We start from the raw sequence: 24803 nt of genomic DNA, 5'->3' as shown, positions 1-24803 counted from the left end.
GATTTTAGTCCTTTCCTACAAAGTTATCCTTCAGTCAGGGTTTGTAGAACTAGTAGTATGGAATCCCCCTTCTTAAATCATCTTAATGTTGCTTGCTTGCAAATTGGTAAATACATTAATCTATAATTTCAAGGGAACAATATTTACTGATGTGACATAGTAGTTGTATACTTTTAAGTACTTTTTTCTTGCCTGTTTATGCAGTGTAGATGTTAGTGCGGAATATTTACAATAAGAATAAATAGTCCTCCATAAATGCTAAGTTTCTTATTTCTTACATAGTGTTAATCTGAGTGATTTCTTTTCAGGTGACACTTGCTGTTTATGACCCTTGTAACTTTGCCCAGTATCCAGGATGGCCACTGAGAAATGTACTGGTCCTTGCAATGCAACAATGGTATTTATTTTAAATGCTCATTTGCTGAGACTTGGTTAAATGCCCCATCTATAGGTACATTTACTAGGAAGTATGATCCATTGAACTTGATGGAACTTGCTTCTGGGTGAACATGTAGAATTGGGATAGAAGTCTTTATTTTTTCTTCCTGTAAGTGGTTTCTTAAAAACTGAATAGTGACCTAGACTAGCCTGAGCTCTAGAGCTTGGAAGCTAAGCAGGGTCCTTCAGGTTAGTACTTGGATGGGAGACCATTTAAAAAGGCCTGGGTTGCTATGCAAAGGAAAGCAACATGTCTCTCTTCATCTCCTGCCTTGAAAACTCCATACGGGCTTGCCATGAGGTGGTTGCAGTTTGACAGCACTTAATTATACAGGAGCATTAATAACTCAGCCTGATCCCATTAGAAATTGGAAACCAAGCACTAAGTTGGTATCAAGGAAGACTGGAACTGCTGTGAGGAAGGCAGTCCTTTGCTCGTCTTTTGCCTTGAAAGCCCCATGATGTGGAAATTCATGAATTGGTTGCAACTCAATGGCACTCTTTACATGTAACCTTTTAAATTACCATAATACCTTCATATATAGACTTCTCTCCCCACTTCTATTGTTGAAACTTCATATTTAGAATGAGTGGAGGGCTCCTCTGCCTTCTTCTCTCTTTAGTATAAGGCACAACAGGTCACATGAGAGACTGAGATGGCCAAGGCACAGCTTTTCTGGCTGAGGAGAAAACAGAATAAAACTGCCACTATGGCACTGTGGCTAGCTTGTTCCATTCCTGTGCAGTTATAACAGGGGTGTAGCTAGGGAAAATGTAGCCCGGGACGAAATCTGAGTTTTGCGCCCCCCCCCCGGGCAGCTGCCCTCCACCATTACTACCAATGAATGATTTTTTGCACCAGGTCATCTCAAAGTCACCATCACATTATAGAATATGTTTTTGGCATGCTCGGTGGCTGGCAGGGCCTTCTGCAAGGATTTTTCTCCTGTAAAAGAGCTGGAGACTTTCTTGCAGGCTCTTTTACAGGAGAAAAATCCTTGCAGAAGGCCCTGCCAGCCACGGAGCGCGCCAAACACCCCCAGAGCAGCCGAGGGGAGGAAGAGAATCACCCAGGCCACCCCCTGCCCTCCCAAACAGCAGGTTGCCGCCGCCCCTGCCCGCCCGACCGCCTGGATCAATCGAAAGCCTGGCTGGCTGGCTGGCTGGCTGGCCAGTGCCTGCTGCTTACCTGACCTGTTGTTTGTCTTCAGGCTCCGGCAGGCAGGCGCTCCGGGACTGCTGGTGGCTCATGGAAGTGGAAAGGGCTCCCTTTACGGCAGCCTTTCCGTTGCTCCTCTTCAAGCCGTTTGCTAGCCACCAGGTCACATGTGGTGCCTGTTCAAGCTGTGGGCCCGCCCCCTCGAACTCCCACCCCTCAGGCAGCCTCAGCACGCCCACAAGGAGGCCTGCTTGGGCTCCACGTCCGCCCCAGCAAGGCCAGGCATGCCCAGCAGCCCAGCCACAACCAGCAGCCAGCAGCCGCCGCTGCCGCCCCCCACGTGACCTGGCAGGAGGCCGCCTGGGGCGGACTGCCCTGGATGTCCCTGTTGGAGCTATGCCAGTGAGTTATAACAATTCCTTGGTGATTATATTCTCTATGGCCATCTTGTTTTCCCCTCAGATTCCTAGTTGTTGGAATAAGAGAGCAGAGGCTAAGTATAAGGGGGCGGGGTTGATGGAAAAGTTGAGCCTTCTAGCCCAGTTGCTCTGCAATGGCAGTTTCAATATGTGAAGCATCTGATTTCCACAAACCCTACTGGGCAACGGCCTTGCCCACTTGGAACATGGGGTGGGTGCCCCATTTGGGAATGGTTTGGTGCCAGAAGAGCCATAGTTGGCATGTCAGAGGGCCACATATTGCTTCCAAACCAGTGAGTGAACATTACTGGATTAAACAAATTTATGGAGAACAGGAGCAGCAATGGCTATTAGCCATGAAAACCTAAATAAAACCTGCATTTTTTAGACACAGTAACTCTGTGCTTTGTCAGTGTTTGGGAGGGATAATGCGGAAGCATGCTCTGCATGTATGTGTTATGGAAATGTCTGGTCAGCTTCTGTATGAAACAGAATACCGGACCAGTTGGACCAGTGATCTGGTGCAGTAAGACTATTGTTAGGTTTTTCTGTATGGAAATTTTTAGAATAGTAATCATCTTAATTAATACAACACAAAATAAGAGAGCATTTTTTGTTTTCCTAATGTAAAAGGGTTGAGTTGCAACCTATGAAACACATTAGAAATAACTTTTAAAAAGTTTATTTTATGTTAACCTTGTTTGAGCAGTTGTAAGTCTGCCATCATCAATAAATGGCAGAGACTGAACAAGTTGAAAGGCTTATTGAGGGATTTGGTTTCCATGCTTTGCTTGTAAGCCTTTTAGAGGCATCTAGAGGACTGCTTTCTGAAACAGGATGCTACATTAGGTGGACTGCTGAGATAGCCCAGCATGAGTGTTCTAATGTTCTTAAACATCCTGCACAGCTTTTATGTGCTGGAATATTTGGACTAAGTGCAATTAGGACTGCAAAGGGTAGCTTGCTTTCACTGTAATTAACAAGTGTTTATGTTGCCAGTGTGTGTATGACTAAGTTTTTAAAAATGGAAACAGGATGGGGTTTATATCTTTCAATTCTGTATCAAAGGCACATTAAGAACACTTGGTGTTACTGTGACTTATCCTTTTTTCATTGCCGAATAAATGCATAGTTGAGACATCATTGATTTGCATTGCATTTTAATTTTTATAGAGTGGACAATACCTTAACTTGTGGATAAAGGGGCAAGGGAGGGAGCAAGGATGACTGGAAGAATAACACTCAAATAACATTAACTTGGAGAGAAAATAGTGATGGCCTTTACTGAGTATAACTGTAGTAGCACTGGCACCACTTAGGACAGAATCAAGCAACCTACCTGTCAGCTGGTGACACAACCCATCAACTCAGCCCGCCTGCTGAAGAACATTATGAGTTGGCAGGAAGGAGGGAAGTGGCAGTGAACTGGGAGGCCCAAATAGCCCTCCCTTTGCCTTCTACTGATAGAAACCCAGTGTTTGGAGGTTGACAATACTATTGTGGTTGCCTAGTAACCCTCTCAAGGGCCTCTGAAATCTCCTTTCTTGAAGGTACAAGTTCTGCTTTTGTTGCTTTTTGGGGTTTGTTTGTCTAAGTCTCAGATTTTTCTGCAGACCTGGAGCTTTTCTCAAACTTGTAGAAACATCTCTCTTATTTGTTCATAGCTCCAGTCTTGGGATTTAAATTTTCACAGATGGAACCATGTTTATTAGCTGTATTGAATAACTTAGTTTCAAACAGATGGTTTTGATATCTTAGTTTCGAACAGATGGTTTCCATCTTTTTCAAAGACTTACCTGTGAAACTAAAATTCATTATTAAGCAACATTTTATCTTTTTGCTCTGCTTCTGCTGACTTCAAGGTCTTCTTACTGACAGGGGCAACCATCTCCGTACAGTTGAAGTGATCTGCTTCAGAGACAGGACTATGCAAGGAGCAAGAGACATTTCTCACAGCACAATTTTTGAAATAAAGTTTCCACAAGGGACACTGAGTTTAGGTAATTCATATGTTGAAAGATGGGACTGAATCGTCATCATACTGAAGTTAATGCTGCTATTGCATTGGCGGGAGGCTTTCTATAAAGCCTGTGAAAAAAGCTCAGACCTGTTCTCTGTGTATGTTAAGAACTGTCTATCAGTTAGGAACAGATAAGCAAAACAGCCTTATCAGAAAAAGTATATGAATTTTGATAGATTGCAAGCACAAAAGATAATATTTTCTGTAATTTATCTCATTGTGTTTTGTCTATTGCTAATTCTGCTTTTCTCAATAATCCTTTCAATAGTGATAGATGAGGCAGTCTAGTTTCTATAGAATTTATTGCCAGATAATATTGGCAGGGAGCAGCCACTAGAATTTTTAATTCATTGTGGACTTGAAAATTTGACCTTGCAGTTAAACTCATTTGTTTGGCTTCATTCTCTAAAAAGTAATTTCCCATTAAGCCACAACCTCTTGAACCCATCAGTGATACTCTGGGGCCCTTATTATTTCTGGCTTCTGAGACATGAGTGAATCATTATTAATCATTTTTAATGTACATAGTACACTATCTCTCTTTCAAATTATTTTGGCCCTCTCAAGGAGTTTAGTGACAGAGCACAGGTTCAAATTTAATGCATAGCTTAACTCATACCATATGGGCAACATTAGCAGACTGAGAAATTAAGGTAATTTAATGTTTAATGTTCCAGTGTTACCGGGAATGATAATAATTACCATGTAATAAAATATATTTAGCAAAGCTTAACCTGTTTTTCTGTGTGAATATGAGAACTGAGAACATTCTAGAATTTATGTAGACTAGATATTTGTGCAATTAAATCACAAACTGTACAAAAGTGCCCTCCCTTTCTTCTCTGCTGTGTCCGTACTTTTTGCTGCAGTGGGTCCTAGTGAATGGATTGGATCTAGCATAGTGTTTTCTTCAGTACATGGGCTTCCTTCCCATAGAGAGCAGTTTAACGGTTCTGCCATCCAACAGCAGCCCCAGTTTCCTCCACCCCCTTCCTAGGGGTCTTCTTTCCCCCAGGATAAAAATTTCACGAAGCATTCAGCCAGGGGTGTGTAGTGGTTAAGAGAAGGTGCATTATAATCTGGAGAACTGGGTTTGTTTCCCCACTCTGCCACTTGAGCTGTGGAGGCTTATCTGTTGAACTTGATTAGCTTGTTCACTCCAACACATGCCAGCTGGGTGATCTTGGTCTAGTCACAGTACTTTGGAGCTCTCTCAGCTCCACCTACCTCACAGGGTGTTTGTTGTGAGGGGGGAAGGGAAAGGAGTTTGCAAGTCTCCATACAGGAGAGAAAGGGGGGATATAAATCCAACTCTTCTTCTTTTGAGTTGCTGTGAAAGTTGCAATCTGTAGACATAAATCCTTGCACTACCTTGAAATGCTGTTCTGGATCCAATTCAATATATTCTGTGTAGGACTCTTTGAGTTCAGGGCTAGCTGTTATTAACTGCCTTGTTCCAAATATTCGAACATTTCGAGGAAGTGATATTTGAGAATTTTATGTTAAACTTGAATAATTGCAATAATTCTGCAATGTTCAAATTATTGACTTAAAAATCACTCCTCCTAAATTGTTTATATTTACAGTGTAAATTCATATTATTTAATGCAGTGTTTTGGTTTTTCTTTTGACTGGTAATGCAGATTGTCCAAAAGTGGTTGGATGGGAGAAAAATAAAAAGGGAAGTATGGGCCCAAGAATGGTCAATCTGAGTGAGTGTATGGATCCCAAAAGGTATGCATTCTTAGAAGTCTTAATGATCTACCCCTCAAAGTATGTGTGTGTCTATCTACTAGAAGATGTTGTCTCAGACAAATATTTCACATATTTAGACTATTTGCAAATATTGCACATATTTAGACTAGTTTTGTTAGAGAAACCCACAACTTCCCCTTGGCCCATGCAAGCTACCAGGAGGAAAATGCAGTGTCATCTGTTTTCCCTTCCTGGCTGCAGCCACTCATTTTGTGCAGCGTATTATTCATATCTGCAGAGGATTTTGGAACAAACAGCAGGTTTCTGTTTGTTCCAAATCCATACCAACGGAGGCAGAATACTTTTTCTTTTAATAGACAACTAGCGGGCCCGGCCACGCGTTGCTGTGGCTCAGTCTGGTGAAGTGGAAAAGAAAGAAAAGGGGAAGCGAACGGTTTGAACGGTTCCACAATGCTTGCAAGGGAGGGGAAGGGCAAGGGGCCCCTCAGTCCCCTCCCTCTCTCCCGTTCCCTTGCATGGCGCCCCGTCCCTCCCTAACGTTCCCCTTCCTTTGCTAGGGTGGGTGGGCCATGTCCAGGTGGCGGGCCGTGTCTCTTTCACTCCCTTCCCTTGCAGGCGAATTACCTCGCTTAAAACACGCTGGGAGGCATGAGATACGTTGTGTTCAAATTTCAGAGCGTTTGGTCCAGCAAACCCCTGGACCCTCCCTCGCCTTCCCCTTCCTCTGCTAGGGTGGGTGGGCCATGTCCAGATAGCGGGCCCCGTCCCTTTCACTCCAGGTGGCAGCGGTTTTCAAGGAAGGCATGGTTGTTTCCCTTGTATCAGAGGGTGTTGCTTTGACAGCCAGCAGATGGTGCTGTTGCGGAACAGAACTGTGGTTCCAACTGTCACAGGTGTGGCATGTACACAATAACTGGAACAGTTGTGACATGTACCCAACAGGAGGTGTGGAAACAGTATGGAAACCTGGCCGCACGCAGATGCGACGTGTGAAAATTTAAAATCAATCGGTCCAGTAGTTTGGGAGATTACCTGTCAGCAGAAAAACGCACTGATAGATTTTTATATATATAGATTATGTTGTTACAAATGTGATGTGTCTTTGCAGACCGAGATGTTACTAAAGGAATTGCAAGGTGGCCATCCCTGTTGTGGAGTAGACTATTTAAAATGGTCTGTTTGTGTTCCTCCAGGCCATCAGTGTCAGTTATACATACACTGCAAGGAAAGCTTAAATGTAGTAACATTTATGTAAGACAAGGACAGAGGCGGAGATACCAGGGGACCAGGAGGTGTGCGTTGCACTGGGCACATGCCTGGGTGGTGGGTGGGCAGAAAATCGCCCCCGCACCCCTGCACACCCCCCCCCCCCACACTCTTACCTTATTGAAATAGTGCAGGCTGGAGAAGCAGCCTGTTCCCTTCAGGCTGAAAACGGCCTGCCAGGAGATCTTGCGATTTCCCAGGAGATCTTGCGATCCCCAAGGCTGTTTTCAGCATGAAGGGAACAGGCTGCTTTTCCAAACTGAAGTAAGGTAAGTGGGAGGGGGGGCGGGGGGGCAGGGTGCCTTGGGGGTCGGAAAACACAGAGTGTGCACCGGGCGCACTCTGGCCCAGCTACGCCTCTGGACAAGGATTAGAGCTTTGGGGAAGGTAGAAACTAGCTTTTCCTCTACTTTTCCCATAAATTTGCAGGCCTTCCACAACCGTGTTCTGTTTCCAAATTTAAAATGAGACTCAATTCTCTTTAAATAAGTGTATGAAATTTAAGGGAGACATCTTGCCATGTAAGGGAGTTGGTGATATATGGCACCATATGTTTTGTAGCCTGCTATAAAACGTGGCCATCTGGCTAGCATTTTTTTTAAAAAATGTTAAATATAATCATTCATAGATTTTGAGATATTTAGTAATTTAGCTATTGTCAGATAATGTCACAAGAGGATTATATTTTAGATTCTGTCTAGATAAAACTGGTATTTAAAATTTCTAATTTAATGTATTGTCGAAGGCTTTCACGGCCGGAATCACTTGGGTGCTGTGTGGTTTCCAGGCTGTATGGCATCTTCAGAGGATCCTCTGAAGATGCCAGCCACAGACGCAGGTGAAACGTCAGGAGAGAATGCTGCTAGAACACGGCCATACAGCCCGGAAACCACACAGCACCCAAGTTTCTAATTTAAGTTTTTTAATAGGGGGGGTCATTCATTAATCTTTTTGTATATACTACACAGTTTATATTTGATTTAATATTTGTTTGAAAATACAGATTGGATAGTAATTTAAAATTTGACAGGGTTCTTCCAGTAGTAATGTGTAATACAGGAGCAATCTTTTGCCAATTACTTGTTTATAATTGCTTTTTGAGATGTTTCTATGTGAATTAACATGTAGTAGTAGATTTTTTTTTACATTTTGTGTTACTAGAGTGTGATTATCACATGAGCGCTGAAGTGTTGTCATAAAATTTTGAAATAAGGAAGTTGTAAAGAACCTGATACTGTACTCTCAGCAATTGTCCTAAATGCAAATTTTTAAAAAATGTTTTACTTAACCTTAGCCATTCCAGAGAGGTAGCCATTTTAGTCTGCTTTAGCAAAATAAAGCAGAAATCCAGTGGCACGTTAAAGGCTAATAAGGTTTATTCCAGCATTTTCCACATTTTTATGAAGAAAATTACTGAGAGAGTGAAAAAGTTGAGAACCAATCACTCAACCGATGTAGATTCCAACTTCGTCTCCACGTACACTGGGGCAAATACTATTATAGTGCAAACCAACATCAAATAGATCACCTTGGGCTCATCTGTTTACCCATCATACAATTTAATATATGCTACGGTGAGAGCAACAGTGACCTTCTGCTGTTAACGCATTGTTTTTGTCTTATTGGAGGGCTAAGAAATTTTTATTTCTGTTTTATCTAACTTTTTATTTCTATCTCCCTTTGGATTTTATGTATCTAAAGTTTTGTCATTTGCAATAAATGGATGCTCCCACTGCTGCATTAGACGAATGTGCCAGTTCCTTTCCTTCCCTTGCCTCCTTCTGTACTTTTCCTTATACAAATGTGGAAAATGATTTGTCTTCATTTGTATGTGAAGAAGTGAGCTCTGAGATATGGAAACTCATGATAGAATAAATGTTGTTATACTTCAAGGACATTATACTACAGGACTTCTGTTTTATTTTATTTTAATTGTGCATCTTTAGTCCATGGTTGAATTTAGATTTTTAACTTTCATTTTTTACTTATAAAATTTTCTAAAGGCAATGATAGTATAACTGTTAGATCTCAGATCTGCCTTTTCTTTGTTTGTGGCCCTTTGGCTGGCACCTGTACTTTCTACTTTGGAACTTGCTTTTCCTGAGATAATGTTCATTATTTGAAATACTGGGTAAAAGTGGGGGAGTGCAAAAAATTAATAGTAAATAAAATATAGGATTTATTTCTAAACAAAAAAAAAGGAAATACAAAAAAGACATTAATAAAAGAGCGATTGTAAGAGTTTGTTATGTAGTTTTGTGTCTGTGGAAGAATGAAATACTTTGGTATGTTCAATATATTTCTTATTTATTACATAGGTTAGCAGAATCATCAGTGGATCTTAATCTTAAATTGATGTGCTGGCGGCTGGTGCCTACTCTTGACCTGGAAAAAGTTGTGTCTGCAAAGTGTCTTCTTCTAGGAGCTGGTACGCTGGGTTGTAGTGTAGCCAGAACGTTGATGGCAAGTACTGATGCTATTCCCCCCAAATTCTAATGTCATTCCATTATTTTACGCTAGAGAATAAGTAAAGCTTAACTGATAAGAATTTTCTCAGGGTAAACAATCATCTCCCTTGCTGTTTCCTCCTCCTCCTCCTCCTATGTGCAGGGTACCGTTCTCCTCTTGGGCACCCATCCTTCTGGCACTGCTTGCATGCATACCCTGGACATGTATAAGGTGACCAGATTTTCACCTTTTTAAACCGGGACACCCCCCGGGCGTACGCGCAGCCGCAGGAGCGCACTGGCTTTTGGGGCGCTCCCCTGTTTCCACAGGAGCGCCCCAGAAGGCAGCGCGGGAAGGTTTCCAAGGGAGCGCCCCTGCGGCTGCGTGCATGGGAGGCTGCCTCACTGCCTTCTGGGGTGCTCCCCTGTTTCCCACCCTGTGACAGGGCGGGAAACCGGGGAGCGCCCCAAAAGGCAGTGCTCTCCTGCGGCCGTGTGCACAGGAGGATGCCACTCTGCCTTCTGGGGCGCTCTCCTGTTTCCCGCCCTGTGACAGGGCAGGAAAAGGGGAGCGCCCAGAAGGCAGTGCCGCAGCCTTCCAAAAATCGGGACAGTTACAAAACCCCGCGGGACAAATTCGTTTAAGGCGGGACTGTCCCGCCAAAAGCGGGACGTCTGGTCACCTTGGACATGTAGGGAGAAAATTGGATTATAGCTTTCACAGTTTGATACCCAATTATAACCAATTGTACATTACAAAATAATAATTACAAATAGATTACAATTAGCTCCAAACTGAGACTAATAATCTTTTGGGAGGAAAAGTTTTTGACAATGCTGAAGTTTTTGTAATACGTTATTTCTAAAAAGAAAGATTGACAAAGAAAATGCCAGTTTGCGTTTTGAATAAAATAATGAAGTAACAAGAACATTATCTGCCATTACTTCCCACAATTTCATTTTAATTGTTAGTGGGGAGTATTTAGTATAGTGATTTTCATAGCATAAAATGACTTCCCTGGTTATAAGAGATGACCCTGACTTCTTTTAGTGTACCACTCTGGCCCAGTTAGTAGCCAGAGTGATGTGGTTGTTTCTTAGCCATAACTGAATCCCATGCTGTTCTTGTGGCATTTGAAGGGTAGAATCATATTGAGTCATAGGTTTTATGGATTAACAGATCAACAGACCAAGTAGGTGAACCTGTCTGACCTATCATACCCACGATTCCCCCTTTCAGATGCTACCAGATCACCATGAAGTCCAATAATGAATCACACTAAACTGCAACATTTTTATGGGATGTGGGGGCAGCATGTCAACTTGTTTTTCCTTCTTGTCAATTTGAAATGGGTATCTCTTGTGGTCTTTTGTTCTGACTGTTAGTTCTAGGGGCAGAATGAGTGCACTGTTTGTAGCAAACCCATTCGATTAAAAGACGTTTCTCTTTTTCATTATTTGTATAACAGTTCATCCTTTTCTGTAATTTTTCCACTCAGGGATGGGGTGTCAGGAAGATCACATTTGTAGATAATGCAAAAATCTCTTATTCAAACCCTGTACGGCAGCCACTCTATGAGTTTGAAGACTGTCTTGGGGGTGGGAAGTCCAAGGCACTTGCAGCAGCAGACAGGCTTCAAAAAATATTCCCAGGAGTGGTAAGTAAATTTTTTAAATCTGATTTAATCTTCAGAACAAGGGTTTAAATTACAGTCTATGATGTTTTTAATTCCCTTTCTTCAAAAGAGAACTGAGGACGAAGGAGATAACCTTGATAGAGAGCTGATAGCTTGAAAGGTTTCTTTCTTTTTCTCTTTTCTCTTTTTCTGTGTCTTTGTACAAGGGAAGCTGAAATTAAACTTGCTGAAGCAATCAAATTTTAAAAGCAAGAATAAATAGGATGTAGGTTTTAAGGACTTTGAGCTCTTACTCAAGAGAGATGTTAAATAAATGAGGGAAGGTTTAAGCATGAAGGTGTGATTTAGCACAAGATTTCAGAGGGTAGCTGTGTTGGTCTGCGATAGAACAGCTAGACTTGAGGCCATTAGCACCTAGGGGATTGAGGTGTAAGCTTTTCAAAGTCAAAGTTCCCTTTGTCAGATGCAAGTAAGGCGGAGATCCCAGAACCCCTATATCCCAGCCAGAAGGTGGCAGGTGTGTTGTAAAGAAGGGACCCAGGATCCAAAGGATACAATGCACACTGTAAATGCTCAGGGAATTTAAAAATATGAACACCTTTGTTTTATATGAAAAAATTATAAGTATGCTCAGTACTTGAGAAAGTATAGTAAACTGCTTCATCTAAAGCTACTATTGCCACACTGAGAAATAGGAAAAATAAGACGAAGGTAGAAAATCCTGTAGTAAACAAATGGAAATGTATTTGTCATACAACCATAATATTAAGACTACCAGTATTTTTGGATATTAAGTAAAACTTTATAACACTGAAAACCCTGAACTCTTCAATAACATATTATCATGAATCACATTATAATATTAATTATTTACAAACTTATTTGCACTAAAAACATTTTAAGTATTGTATATGCCTGCCATATCTGTGTCGTGTATGCATATCATTGTTTAATAATGTAGGTTTTTATACTTTTAAAAATTAGCATTTTAAGTAAGAGCTTGTCTTTTGTTCCATAAGGGGAAAAAGTGTGTCAGCATGCCCCACTTACATTGAAAATGAGAAGCAATGTCGTGGGACACTTTTAAGATTGCAACCCCCCCCCCCTCCCCTATGGTTTAACCATAACATTTTGGCAAATCCTAGAATATCCCATGATGTCACTTCTGATTTTTACTGGAATTGGTATCAATGTGCTGGTGAGACGACACTTGTCAGTCTCTGCCTCCTAAATACACCCATGGTTGCTAGCTGTGGCCTTATGTACAATTTTCATATCTGGTTGCCATGTCAACTAGAACATGGAGTCGATGAAAGAAAGGTAGAATCAGAAGTGCATAGTTTTTTTTGTAAAACTGCAAACAAACCTTGGAATGGAATGGGTCATGGGAGACCTGAATGTGGTAGTGTGCGGAGAGATAATTTTCCCACCAGTGCATTGTGATTTCTGCCACCCCAGTTTTCCAATTATTGTATCGTTAAGTGGTGTAGGGGATTAGGCAGTCTGGAGTCATAGTCTCAGGATACTTTCCTTTAGTAAGCTGTGATTAGTCAGAAAGACATTTTTTCATATGCTGACAGTGCTGCTTCCTATCTTTCTGAGCTGAACCCTAGCATTTAAAGAGGCTATAATGCTCTTCAAGAAGCTAGATGTCAGTCACCAGTCCTGATTTTAATTTGCTGCTATCTGGAATGGTATGTTTAATTAGGCATTGAGTCTTGAATGGGTATCTGCCACATACCAGCCACTTGCTGGTTCCTTATATGAATAAGAAAACTAGAGTTGCTGAGGAGCATTGATCATTAGCTTTAAAAGCTATTTGCTGGCTTCTAAAGTCATTCTAATAAAAATGTTTGCTACATCATTTGCTCTGAAAAAAAAAGCTCTGGAAAAGTTGAACTAGTAAACATATTGCCTTGAAAAACGCAAAATGCCCAAGTATTATCAAAGGAACTCAAATGGTCTAATTGCTTTTCTGGTAGCATTGACTGTGAATGTATATATTTGGTCCATTTGCAAGAATTTCATTATATAACAATGATGTTTAGATTTTACATTGGCATGTCACACAAAAAGTCTATTTTGCAAATGCTTAGTATATTAACCTTAGCTCATAATTTAAAATGTACCATTTTGAATGTCAAATGTATTTTCTTGCCGTGTGTAAGAGCCATGTATATTATGGATAATTCTGTGATAACACAAATTGAATTTGCAATGGAAAATATTTTGTGCCATCTGCTGGCCAATACATTCAATTACGCTGCAGATGAAGACTTTAAGAACTGTGAATTAAACTTTGGAGCAGCAGTGGTGTAGGAGGCTAAGAGCTCGTGTATCTAATCTGGAGGAACCAGGTTTGATTCTCCACTCTGCCGCCTGAGCTGTGGAGGCTTATCTGGGGAATTCAGATTAGCCTGTACACTTCCACACACGCCAGCTGGATGACCTTGGACTAGTCACAGCTTCTTGGAGCTCTCTCAGCCCCACCTACCTCACAGGGTGTTTGTTGTGAGGGGGGGAGGGCAAGGAGATTGTAAGCCCCTTTGAGTCTCCTACAGGAGAAAAAGGGGGATATAAATCCAAACTCTTCCTATTCCTCCTCTTCTTCTTATTCCCTTTTATTTTATTTATTCATTCATTTATACCGCCATGGGGACCCACAGCTGCTTACATTGTTCCATTGCCTCTGTTTTATCGTCACAACAGCAACCTTGTGAGGTAGGCTAGGCTGGAAGTGTTTGACTGGCCCAAGGTCACCTGCAAACCTCCGTGACATAGTGGGGGTTCAAACATGGGTCTTCCAGTTCATAGTCCAGAACTCTTAACTACTACATCACACTGTCTTTGTATTTTGTTGTTTTACAATACCAGTCTGTCCAAGTATGTGGGGCATGGGGCTTCTAAAAATCTAAGTCATTTCTAAATAGTAAACTAGAGTATTTTGTAAATCTGAAATTGGTTACTTTGCTTAAGTTTTTTAAAAAAACTGGTTCTTCTCTGGAACTTCAATGATAGGCAGTGTTTTTACTCATGTTGATTAAGATCTGCAGGAGGCTCCTTAATGATATCATCCATAGCTTGGAGTTGGGGGTGTCATTAGTATGCTGATACTTCACATTAAATGAAGCCCGGGGTGCTGCTTTTTCTGCACTAACTTACACAAGATGGAGGCTGTGTTGATCAGGAAGCCTGCTGCTGTAGATGGGGGTGGTTCTTCCTATTATTGATGGAGTCCAGCTTTCTTAAGAGGACTCTGTGAAGAGCTTAGGAGTCCTTCTGTATCAGTCTGTCCTGTGGAAGAAGCAAGTCAGTATGTCAGAGAGGAATTCTTTTTTTCAGCTGCATGTGATATGGAAGCTAACTTTCTATTTTGAATAATAGCTAGCCTGTTTAGCCATGTTTCTGTAGCTTCAAAGCTCAATCATTGCAACATTTTTTATATTGGTATGCAAAGTTAGCAGTTCATTTGCTATCTGAGATAGGCTGTTGGAGGCATGATACTCTCATTTTCAGATCTCTTCAGTACATATCTTTTTTTCCCTGGGTTGATTCAAAGTGCTGATGCTTACTTTTAAAGCCCTTCATTACCTGCAACCTACATGACTGAAGGGCTGGCTCCTTTTGTATGTACCCCTCTAGCAGCTCTGCTTGTAATATCATTGTCTTCCCACCCCCAAATGGAGTATTTTGTCTGGATGTGGGTGTTATTTAGCCACTGCCTCACTTTAGAACAGCTTCCTAGAGAAGATACGAAGTGGTCCACCTCGCTGGCCTCTCAGACTATGAAACTGGAGGGCTTTGGGGACCTGTTGAGGATGATATGTGGACTATGGGCATGTCAGTTGTTTTTCTCCATCATTGTCGGGGCAGTAATTCTCTGGCTGTGTGTTTTAATTCACTGACTTCACTATATTGCTTCAGTCGATTGTATTTTCATGTGGCTGCCTTAGGTCTCAACTATGTTGAAAGAAAAGCAAGCTTAAAAATAATATTAAATACTTTAAAAAAAATAACATAACATCCACCTCACACAATCCAGCATTCTCAACCGTTATGCTTGTTTGTGCAAGGATCTCAGTTTTCCAGCAGCTGGTTTGCGTATTGACTGCTAGGAAACAATGATACCCTGAAAACAGTAGTGATTAGTGGGTCAGCATTGTCTGGGCAGATTAGTGACAGCTGCCCCATCTGTCAGGAAAAACTATAGCATCTGGGAAGGCTCTTGGTGTTCATTGCTAGGATATATGGTTTATGTGTGAGGGCTCTGTCACCTACACATTTAGTTGTTTTCTAATGCAGCTGTCCAGTAACACAAGGATATTTATGAAATGGTTGCTTTAAATGTGTTTTATTTTTGTGAGCCTTTATACATTACTTGCCTTTTTGCTTTTCCAGTGGGTTGACACCTGTTCCTTCTGGCATTTTGTCTGCTTGCTGGATGCATTAGTTTTGCCATTCTCTGAGTAGTACTTAATTGCACCTGGAATACAACATTACAGAAACCAGCAATATCCCCTTATAATTGCTCCTAAATACAGTTGAAGTATTTAATATTTACCTTATTTAAAATAATATATTTTCTAAAATAGTGCAAGCGGAAAGAGCCTTTTAAATAGAGTTTAATTAGTTGGTTTGGCAGGTGGGTTCTCATAAGTCATAACAAAGGATTGTATACCAGTATTCCTTTCTAATGAACAGAGAGCCTTCCTCCAATGCAAGATGCCTCGGTGGCAAGAAAAAAGCTGTTGTATCCAACCCATCCTTTTTTCCCACTATATTGAAAAGTCATATGTCTTAAATAACATATGAGGCTATTATCTTGTTTTTAAAAGTCTTCTTCCCTTTTAGAATGCTGAAGGTTTTAACATGAGCATCCCAATGCCAGGTCACCCAGTGAATTTTTCTGAAGTCACCATGGAGCAGGCTCGCAGGGATGTGGCACAGCTGGAAAATCTCATTGAAATGCATGATATCATATTTTTATTAATGGACACCCGTGAAAGCAGATGGCTTCCAGCTGTAATTGCAGCTAGCAAAAGAAAGGTACTGTATACAGACATTGTTCGTGCCCTAGAGACATTCCATAAGCAGCACACCACAGTTTGCTTGGGCTGTTTGAAAGCATTTGATAGATATTTGTGATTGTTGATTAAACCATGAATCAGACTTTTCAATTGCACTTAGTACATCACAGTTATGTTAGTAATATCTGAAAATGGGAGCCATCAATTCAGAATCACTGATGTCTTAGATCAGGGGTCTGCAACCTGTGGCTCTCCAGATGTTCATGAACTACAATTCCCTTCAGCCCCTGCCAGCATGGAATTGTAGTTCATGAACATCTGGAGAGCTGCAGATTGCAGACTCTTGTCTTAGATGTTTAGAAACTGTTTTAAAAAGCAAGTCTGGCTTAACATTTTATGATGTTAAAATGCTCTCCTTCAGGTGTAATGCCATACATTTTTCTTATGCTGTGTAAATGAGGTTGAAAGGGCCTCTGGGCTTGCTTGTGTAATTCATTCCCCTTTGCTCCTCTTTTGTGCCATGGTCGGAACAGGTAGACCGTGTTTTGCTGCAAAACCATAGTTTGTGGTTACATCAGATTCATCAAACTGTTGTTTGTGCTTGCATTGCAAATTGGAATTGCTAGTGAAACAAACTGTGGCTTGCAATCTGATTTGTAAGGCAGTATAAGCTACAGTTTGCCTGATTGGATGTATGGACAAGCTCTGACTAGCTCTAAAGAGAAAGTAACAAATTGGCTCATGATGTCTAAGGGGGGAGAGGTTGTGGGAAGGATGAAAAAACTGAACTAAATCTTTAGGAGCATATCTCTGCATTGTTTTACTGGCAATGTACAAAGTGGATTTGATTATATAAAATATAATTTGCATATAGCTTGGGGACCCCTGTAGCCTGTTGAGCATTAAAGACAGAGACAACATTGTATGTTATCCAGAAGTATATAAATATACCTGCTGTGAAACCTATTCTCCTGTTTTATATTGCAGCAGTTTCTTTCACTTCACAAACTGCTTTTAAAATGGCAGTAGAAATATGGACTGCATGATTGTTGTTGGAACTGGTGCACTCTGGAGTTTGGAGAAGCTTCTATTCTGTCTCTTGAATAAGCCATTTATTTTTAAAGAATTGTGGGCAACTTTTTTGTCCAAAGATTTCTTGTTACCAGAAGAGTCAGGAAAGATTGCTCAACTTTTGATTGAATGAACATATCCATCATATGCAGCAAATATCTAAACTGCTTCCACAAACTCATACTTAAGCAGAGGCATTAGTAGGTTTGTCAGAGTAACTTGGAGCCAAAAATGAAGATTAAAAAAATTGGTTGGATTCAAATCATTGTAAATGTTGCAGAGTGGGAATTTTCTCATTCCCATCTTGTGCTGCAGCCCACTGAATCCCCTACCTGTTCTTCTGCCATGGAGGAGATCAAGGAAAGCAGTGGCAATTTGCAGTGGGATGAGGGAATTCACAAAAATGTCACCTCTGCAACAGAATTGTTATTCTTCAGGCACAATGGCATCTTTGGACCCAACCCAATGTTTATTAATAGTTTCATTTTTTCTGCATTTACTTGAATTTCACTTTGTTTTTTATGGATATTTTTACGAAGTTGGTCATCAATGCTGCGTTGGGATATGACACCTTTGTGGTGATGAGACATGGACTAAAGAAACCCAAGCATCAAGAGGTGGGCGATTCTCCCTGCAATAACCATGCTGGATCGGCGGATCTTTTAGGATCATCACTATTTTCAAATATTCCAGGCTATAAACTTGGCTGCTATTTCTGCAATGATGTTGTAGCACCAGGAGATGTAAGTAGTCTTCATAGTAACTACTTTTCTTGGGGTTGTTTTTAAGGGTTCTTGTGAAACATCTCTAATTAATCAGTACTATTTTTTTAAAGCTTTTAAACAATTTGTACAAATGGGAAGTATAAGACTGATAACCACATTTCTTTGTAGTCTACCAGGGATCGGACATTAGATCAGCAGTGCACAGTCAGTCGTCCCGGGTTAGCCATGATAGCAGGAGCCCTTGCTGTAGAATTAATGGTGTCAATTTTGCAACATCCAGAAGGGTAAGTTATAATTGTGGGAAATGATTTTTAAGGAGTTTTTATGAAATCATTCAGTTTTGCATGCATCATACTTGGAACACATTTTAAAATACTTGACTAGATGCTGAAAGATATCTGTATTTGGCTAAACAGAAGTTAATCTAGCAATTCTTATGTTACAAAACATTAGATATAGTCTGAAAATGCAGCATTGCATGAGAGAGATTTTGGAAATCCTCAATTTCAGTTATTTCACTGTTAATTCTGGGTGTGTATTTTTGAACAACTGGATAGTTTCCTTTTTCATATTTAAATATTAAAGAAATAACCACAACACTGATATGATACAAGGAGCTGGGGTGACGTATTGGCTCCGAGAGTAAGGTGTTGTCCAGGCAGTTTCCAGTTCAAGTCTTGATGCTGCCACAGTTTTAAGCAAATCACTCCTTCTTTCCCAATCTGCCATCTGCAATCTGTGGATTATATTGACAGACTTTACAGACAGTTCTGTATTTAAAATGCATGTGAATTGCTTTGAATGTGAAAGCATTATATAATTTCTAAGTAGTACTGTTAAAATAAAAAGATTCCAGAATTAAGTTAAAAATGAAAGTATTAGTGCTAGTAATCATTTTTAACGTCCAAATCCATACTAACTGTTTTATGGGTCCCAGATATGCGCAAGAGCATTAGTTTGCATGACAGAGAAGAAATAAGTGTCAGCAAGGCACATGAAGTATAGTGATTGCACCAGAATCCAATGCAACAGTTCCATTATCCATCAGTTATGGAATAGCATGCTGCTGATATCCTGTAACAGGAAGCTGGAGACTGCCAGCTAATGCAGACCTGTTTGGCCAAGGTTCCCCAGATGTCAGGCAACCTGTGCCCATATGTGGAATATACCAGGAGAGGGAACAAAAGGAAGACATCTCCCTTTCCTGAAAGGGTTTCTGTGGCGCAACTGGCAGGAACTTGGGATTGAACTCTGCAGACAAGGGATTAAGCCCTTGCTGCCACCAAGTTCTCTTTTGCAAGGGGCACCTTAGGGAAGAAAACATGGCAACTCCAGCTACAGCACTCTCACATATAGGGGTTTGGATCCCTTAGCACAAGCCCTTAGTTGGGCAAGAGAAATACCGACACACGAGCATCAAGATGAGAACACAAAATTGCACTTCTACCCAAAGGGAATTGTATCAGCCCACTGATACAATTTGGGACAGGCATCTATGTGACGGATAGGAGGAACAGGTATGGTTCCCACTGAAAGGAATACAGGAAAGAGAGTGAAGTTTACCTTTTGCTGACAACAGTTGATCAGCAACAAAATATCAGTGACTGACTGGGCTGGAACCCCTACCACTTCTCCAACTATTCATACAACATGGGTGCGCTGGGGGCAAGATGCAGCACAGGGTGTTCAGCATCAGACATTTTTCCATCATTGCCAGCCATATAGAATAGAATTGGGAAGACCAGAGAAAAGTTTGGTGCAGTGGAAAGCCCAGGGATAGCAATTAAAGCCAGGGAAGTACTGTGGAAGCCAAAACCAAACACCAGTTACATTTGAGATTGTGTCCTGACAACAGAACCCTTTGATGTGCACTTCTCAAACTGACTGGCTGATCCATGTACCCATCCTTCTGTACCACAAGCCTCACTTGACTGTCCACCTGGAGCACTATGAGGCTAAATCAGCCCCCCACCCCGTCCACTCCTGATTGTTCCAGCAACATCTGCACTCCACGGCTTATTAAATGCCAGGAGTGATGTGAGTGAGCACATTACTTAGGGATCCTCCCTCTCACTTAGCCAGTCCGTTTGACTATCTCCTCTTACTGTATACAGGAGACAGCTAAGGTTGGTAATGACCAGGGAGCATGAACACAGCCTAATCTGCCAAACACTGATCAAACAGATACATCAATGTAGCACTCCACAAAAGTATTCAAGAGCATCAGAAACATTAAAAGCAAGTCAGATGAAAGGAACTGTCAGTTCTGATGTCCCAGCAAGTCTCTTGTGCCTCTGCAAGCTGCAGCAATGAACTGTAGAATCACAGGAGCAACAGATCTAATCTCTGTGTGCCTGTGAGAGGGGCAAATGTCTCAGTTCAAAAACTGTCAATTGCTACTGGCATAGGGCTTAATCGCCATACTAAGATTTTTCAGGTTGGAGCTATTAAAAACAGGGCAAAATATTTTTTCTTTACCTTTGGAGAAGTATGAATATAATTGTATTTCAGTTCCCTCTTCTACAAAGAGAGGGAGGGAAGGCCTGTAATAAGTTTCACTTCATTGAAAAGATAATTCTGACTTCTTTAAAACTAGGATTTCAGGCTCTTCAGGTCAAGTAGTCACCTTTATCCTTTTATTTGTTTAAGTGGCTATGCTGTCGCTAGCAGTAGTGATGACAGAATGAATGAACCTCCCACCTCTCTTGGACTTGTGCCTCATCAGGTTAGTAAACTAAGAATTAATATTATTTTATTCATTTTATTTTTTTATTTACATTATTAAAAGCCTCCCTGTGTCACAGAGACTCAAGGCAGATTAAACATAATACTGTCAACAAAATGCAGCATTCTATAATTGGTGCATTAGGGTTGTAGAAGTTTGGAACCACAAGAAAGAATTGAAGCATAGCATAAGCATTAAAATGACACATTAGGCGGTCCAGAAATTATATAATATGATCCTACTTACAATAACTGTATACCCATCCTTTTCTCAATCATTTATCCCAGGTAGTTTCTGAAGTTCAGCTTTACAGTAGCGTTGCCTTAGGATGAAAGCAACTTGATGGCACATCACACACACAATGTAGGTGCTGTGTAGTATTAGTAGTTAGAGTTAATATTTCTTCTATTATAGTTGTACCTGAATTTCCCTGACTTGGTTAAAGTGACAGAAGAATTGGAGGTCACATAAGGATGGTTCAGATGTGGGAGAGACTAGTGCTCTCCTTTACTTCCTAGTTCTCAGCAAGCCATAGTTTGCCATTTTGCACAGATCGGCACAGTTGCAAACTACAACTAAATCATGGTTTGGTGGAGTAGAACTGCAAGCAGTGGTGTTCTGATCTGAGTAAAACTGTGGTTTGCCAACATGTAGGAGGTGTGAGTAGTTTGCAGGTGGTTTTGAGGAGGGTTGGACAAATTGGTGAATTTGCCTTCAACCAGGCAGTATGGAAAGAGAAGGAAGAATGACGAAAGCAATGCATGAACCTAAGGTTTGCTCATAAGTTTTAGGCTGCAAGCAAATGCCATGACAAATGCTAGGTTGTTCATAATGGTTAGGAATATTGCTTGTTTGCTGTGCTTTCAACCTGCCTTAGTTGTCCCATTTCTTCTCTACTATGCAGAGTACAATTCAGTTCCCTAGAATATTAGATATTCTATTTAATTCTCAACATGGCCCTATTTGTGGAGACTGAGGCCATGAACACATCAGACAGATGTTTATTCAGATCTGAGAAAAGCCCCATGTTTGCCAACAAATCTAAAATCACCATCATTCAGAGGCATAGTAAGGAAAAATGGAACCCGGTGCAAAAATCTGGATTTTGTGTGCCCCCATGTTCGTTTGTGTTTTTTGTATTTTTAAGTGTTTTTTTCAGTTTTGGGCCTGCAAGGGGGGGGCAGTTTTTAGGCTAGCATGTCTTTAGGAGACTCTCCTGATGATACCACCCAGGTTTGGTAAAGTTTGGTTCAGGGAGTCCAAAGTTATGGACCCTCAAAGGTGTAGCCCCCATCTCCTATCAGTTCCCATTGGAAACAATGGGAGATGGAGGCATCCCCTTTGGGAGTCCATAACTTTTATGGGTCCAAAGTATCACATTACCTATTTTGCCTCTCTCAAAATGCTTTTTAAAGTTGATGGCTAGAAATATTCTAGTCTCAAACACTTCTGTAATAGGCAGAAATTTAACTCCAAATAGTTGGAAAAGGAGCTACACATACCCTTTCTTCTAGACAAGAACCTATCACAATGTTTTCCTGCCATTCTGCTTGTCCGCATGGGTTTTTTTTTCCACCGTTGTCACTTGTTGCAGTGAGGAAGTTTAAACTCTAGGTGGAGCAGGGCGACTGGCTTGAGTAAAATAATTCTACATGTCAAATAGTACTGCCTGTAGAACCAAAACATGTCACATTCCAAATTGATTTCAGCAGAAAGACATGCTAGCATTGATGGATTCTTGCTGTACACAGTCATACATGTTGGCTGACTTTTCTTTTTAAAAATAACTTTGATAACACATTATTATTTAGTCATGTGATGACCTTAGACTCTTTTCTTTTCAGATTCGAGGTTTTTTATCAAGGTTTGATAATGTCCTCCCTGTCAGTCTGGCTTTTGACAAGTGTACTGCCTGTTCTCCCAAAGTAAGTTTGATTTAAGGTAACTTTTTTGTCTACACAGAATAAAAATGGTTCTTCCCTAGATATTGTTTTGCATGCAACTTTTATGGTGTCTGTAGCTTACGGTAGTTTACTACAAGAAATTTTCCTCTCTTTTGATGTACATACTGTTACAGAATAAATTCTTTGGCTGTATAATTTTAGACAATTTTCCAGCTTCCTTTAAATATTGGCTGCCAAGTCAGTTGTCTCAAATTTTTTTTTGGGAGCGATTCAGTTGGCAGGATGAAAGAGTACAAGATGACTATGTACAGTACATAGTGTTCAGTAAGTGGTATATTCAAGTTGAATTGAGATAATTTTCTTTTTTAGGACTGCAACGCTTTGTATTATAAGTATATTAGGTTCACAACACTTAGAATATTAGGTTCATTGTTTATCTGATGTTCCCAAAATCTGAAACTAGCCTCCTTTTAGAGATATAATCAGATGTTCCTACATCCACTGCTTTCCCTATCCTGATGTGTGCTGAAGGCTCATCACACCTAGGTTTGGATTTCCAATGTTATTGGAGAAGCATGAGGAATCTGGTTATTTCAGTAGCTCCCTTGCCAATGCGGTAATATCAGAATAGAAGGGACCTGGAATTTGTTACTTGTCTAACGAAGTCACAGACTTGCTCAGCTCCAAACTACAGATAAGAATAACTTCATCTGATCGCTTTCATTTTGCGTTGTACTGCAACAGTTTCATTTTTTTTAATTCATTGAGCTTTCACCATGGCAGATAGTGAAGCCTCTATTATATTCCTAGGAAACTTTAATTAACTCTTGGTAAGAGAATCTCCATATGTGTGACCTTTTACAAACTTTAATGTACAGTATAATAGTTCGTGCAATACTACAAAAGTGATCAAGGAAGACAACAATCCTTCAAACAATGTAATTCAAATATCAAACATAAATAGTCGAAGGATGAGTCTTCTGGTTCTTGCTCATTTTGTGGAGGTTATATAATGAGTCCACTTCCTCGGCGTTTATGTTTATAATGTGCCCGCAATCTCTTGGGGTCACAACATTCTTCAGTAAGTTTCTGTTAGAAATCCATTTATTCTTCCCCTGTGTGTCCCTTTTATGCATGGATAAGAATTGAATCGCATGCTAATTCCCAGGGGATTGTGGGCATGTTATAAACAGCAATGCTGAGGAAGTGGACTCACAAAACGGGCATGTGACCAGGGGGCTCATCCTTGGACAATTCGGACTGTTTAAGTTTGATATTTGGATTACATTGTTTGAAGGATTGTTGTCTTTCTTGATGATTTTTGTATTATTGCATGCACTCTTCAATGTACATTTATATCCATGGCTTTGTGAGTGTTGCTGTTAGCTGTTGTCTTTAGTACTTTTTTGGTAGACTTTGTCTTTTTGCAAATTTAGTCACTTGCAACCTGTTTAGAATGTGATTTCAACCTGGGCTGTCAACTGATGGAATATGACAGTGCTTGAAATGCAGTGACTTGGGGCCCCATTCGGGGGCTAAGATTCCCCATAAGGTCTGGGGGAAATCAGGGTTGAAACAGTTGCAGTTTAGATTGCATTTGGGAAAAAGCTCTCTTCTAGTTTGTTCGGGTCTCTCCCTAACTGGCTTATCAGTCTTGAGACTGCTGACCTTCCCCAGCCTTGGCTTTGCCTTTTCTTCTGTCCTAATCCCTCTCAAGCAACTTTCTCTTTGCTGTTTTTACCTCCACTGTTCCTGTTACAGGTCTATCTTTTATAACCTTGTTGCACCAATTAATCAACAGGACTTGCATCTACTTAACTTAGTAGCCAATCGTTAGGATATAACTGTACCCTGAACTTTCTAAAAATAAGGAAGCCCTTGGTTTAGTGTTTGGGGGATAGTTTTGATGTTCTTCACAGCTTTTCCTTATGGTTCCCATTCCTAGTTTTTTTGGTCTAACACTCTCTACCATCTCCACAAGCTGTTCTTTCTCTTTTTGCTTGTTCTGCCATTCTTAGCCAGAAAAAAAGTCTAACATCTTTGTATTGAAAATAATTCAAACCTCAAAATGCAAATCTCCCAATCTGAATAAACTGAATTGATGTACTTTTGTGTACTTTTTATCAGAGAATGACTTACCTTCTCATCAGAAGCACAAAATACAGCTATTCTTACTCCTGCCCATCTAATAAAAGATTTTGCATGGGTAACTTAGGTTACAATGCTGGCATTTGTTTTACCTGAAAAAC

General features: G+C 40.6%; 1 protein-coding gene across 1 annotated transcript in view; it reads left to right on the top strand.

Annotated features, from left to right (window-relative positions):
• Window positions 1-24803, top strand: part of ATG7 (autophagy related 7) — a 102345-nt gene that overhangs the window by 8434 nt on the left and 69108 nt on the right. The window contains exons 7-16 of the mRNA XM_048487870.1: window positions 309-397; window positions 3895-4016; window positions 5680-5770; window positions 9337-9481; window positions 10965-11123; window positions 15954-16148; window positions 17740-17943; window positions 18094-18209; window positions 20575-20650; window positions 22495-22575. Of these exons, the coding sequence (XP_048343827.1) occupies window positions 309-397; window positions 3895-4016; window positions 5680-5770; window positions 9337-9481; window positions 10965-11123; window positions 15954-16148; window positions 17740-17943; window positions 18094-18209; window positions 20575-20650; window positions 22495-22575 (1278 nt within the window). The remainder of the gene's footprint in view (window positions 1-308; window positions 398-3894; window positions 4017-5679; window positions 5771-9336; window positions 9482-10964; window positions 11124-15953; window positions 16149-17739; window positions 17944-18093; window positions 18210-20574; window positions 20651-22494; window positions 22576-24803) is intronic.

The sequence above is a fragment of the Sphaerodactylus townsendi genome, linkage group LG03 (genome assembly GCF_021028975.2).
Source record: "Sphaerodactylus townsendi isolate TG3544 linkage group LG03, MPM_Stown_v2.3, whole genome shotgun sequence".
NCBI classification, from domain to species: Eukaryota; Metazoa; Chordata; class Lepidosauria; order Squamata; family Sphaerodactylidae; genus Sphaerodactylus; species Sphaerodactylus townsendi.
Note: the sequence above shows the minus strand (reverse complement) of the source record. Positions and strands in the feature narration are given on the sequence as shown.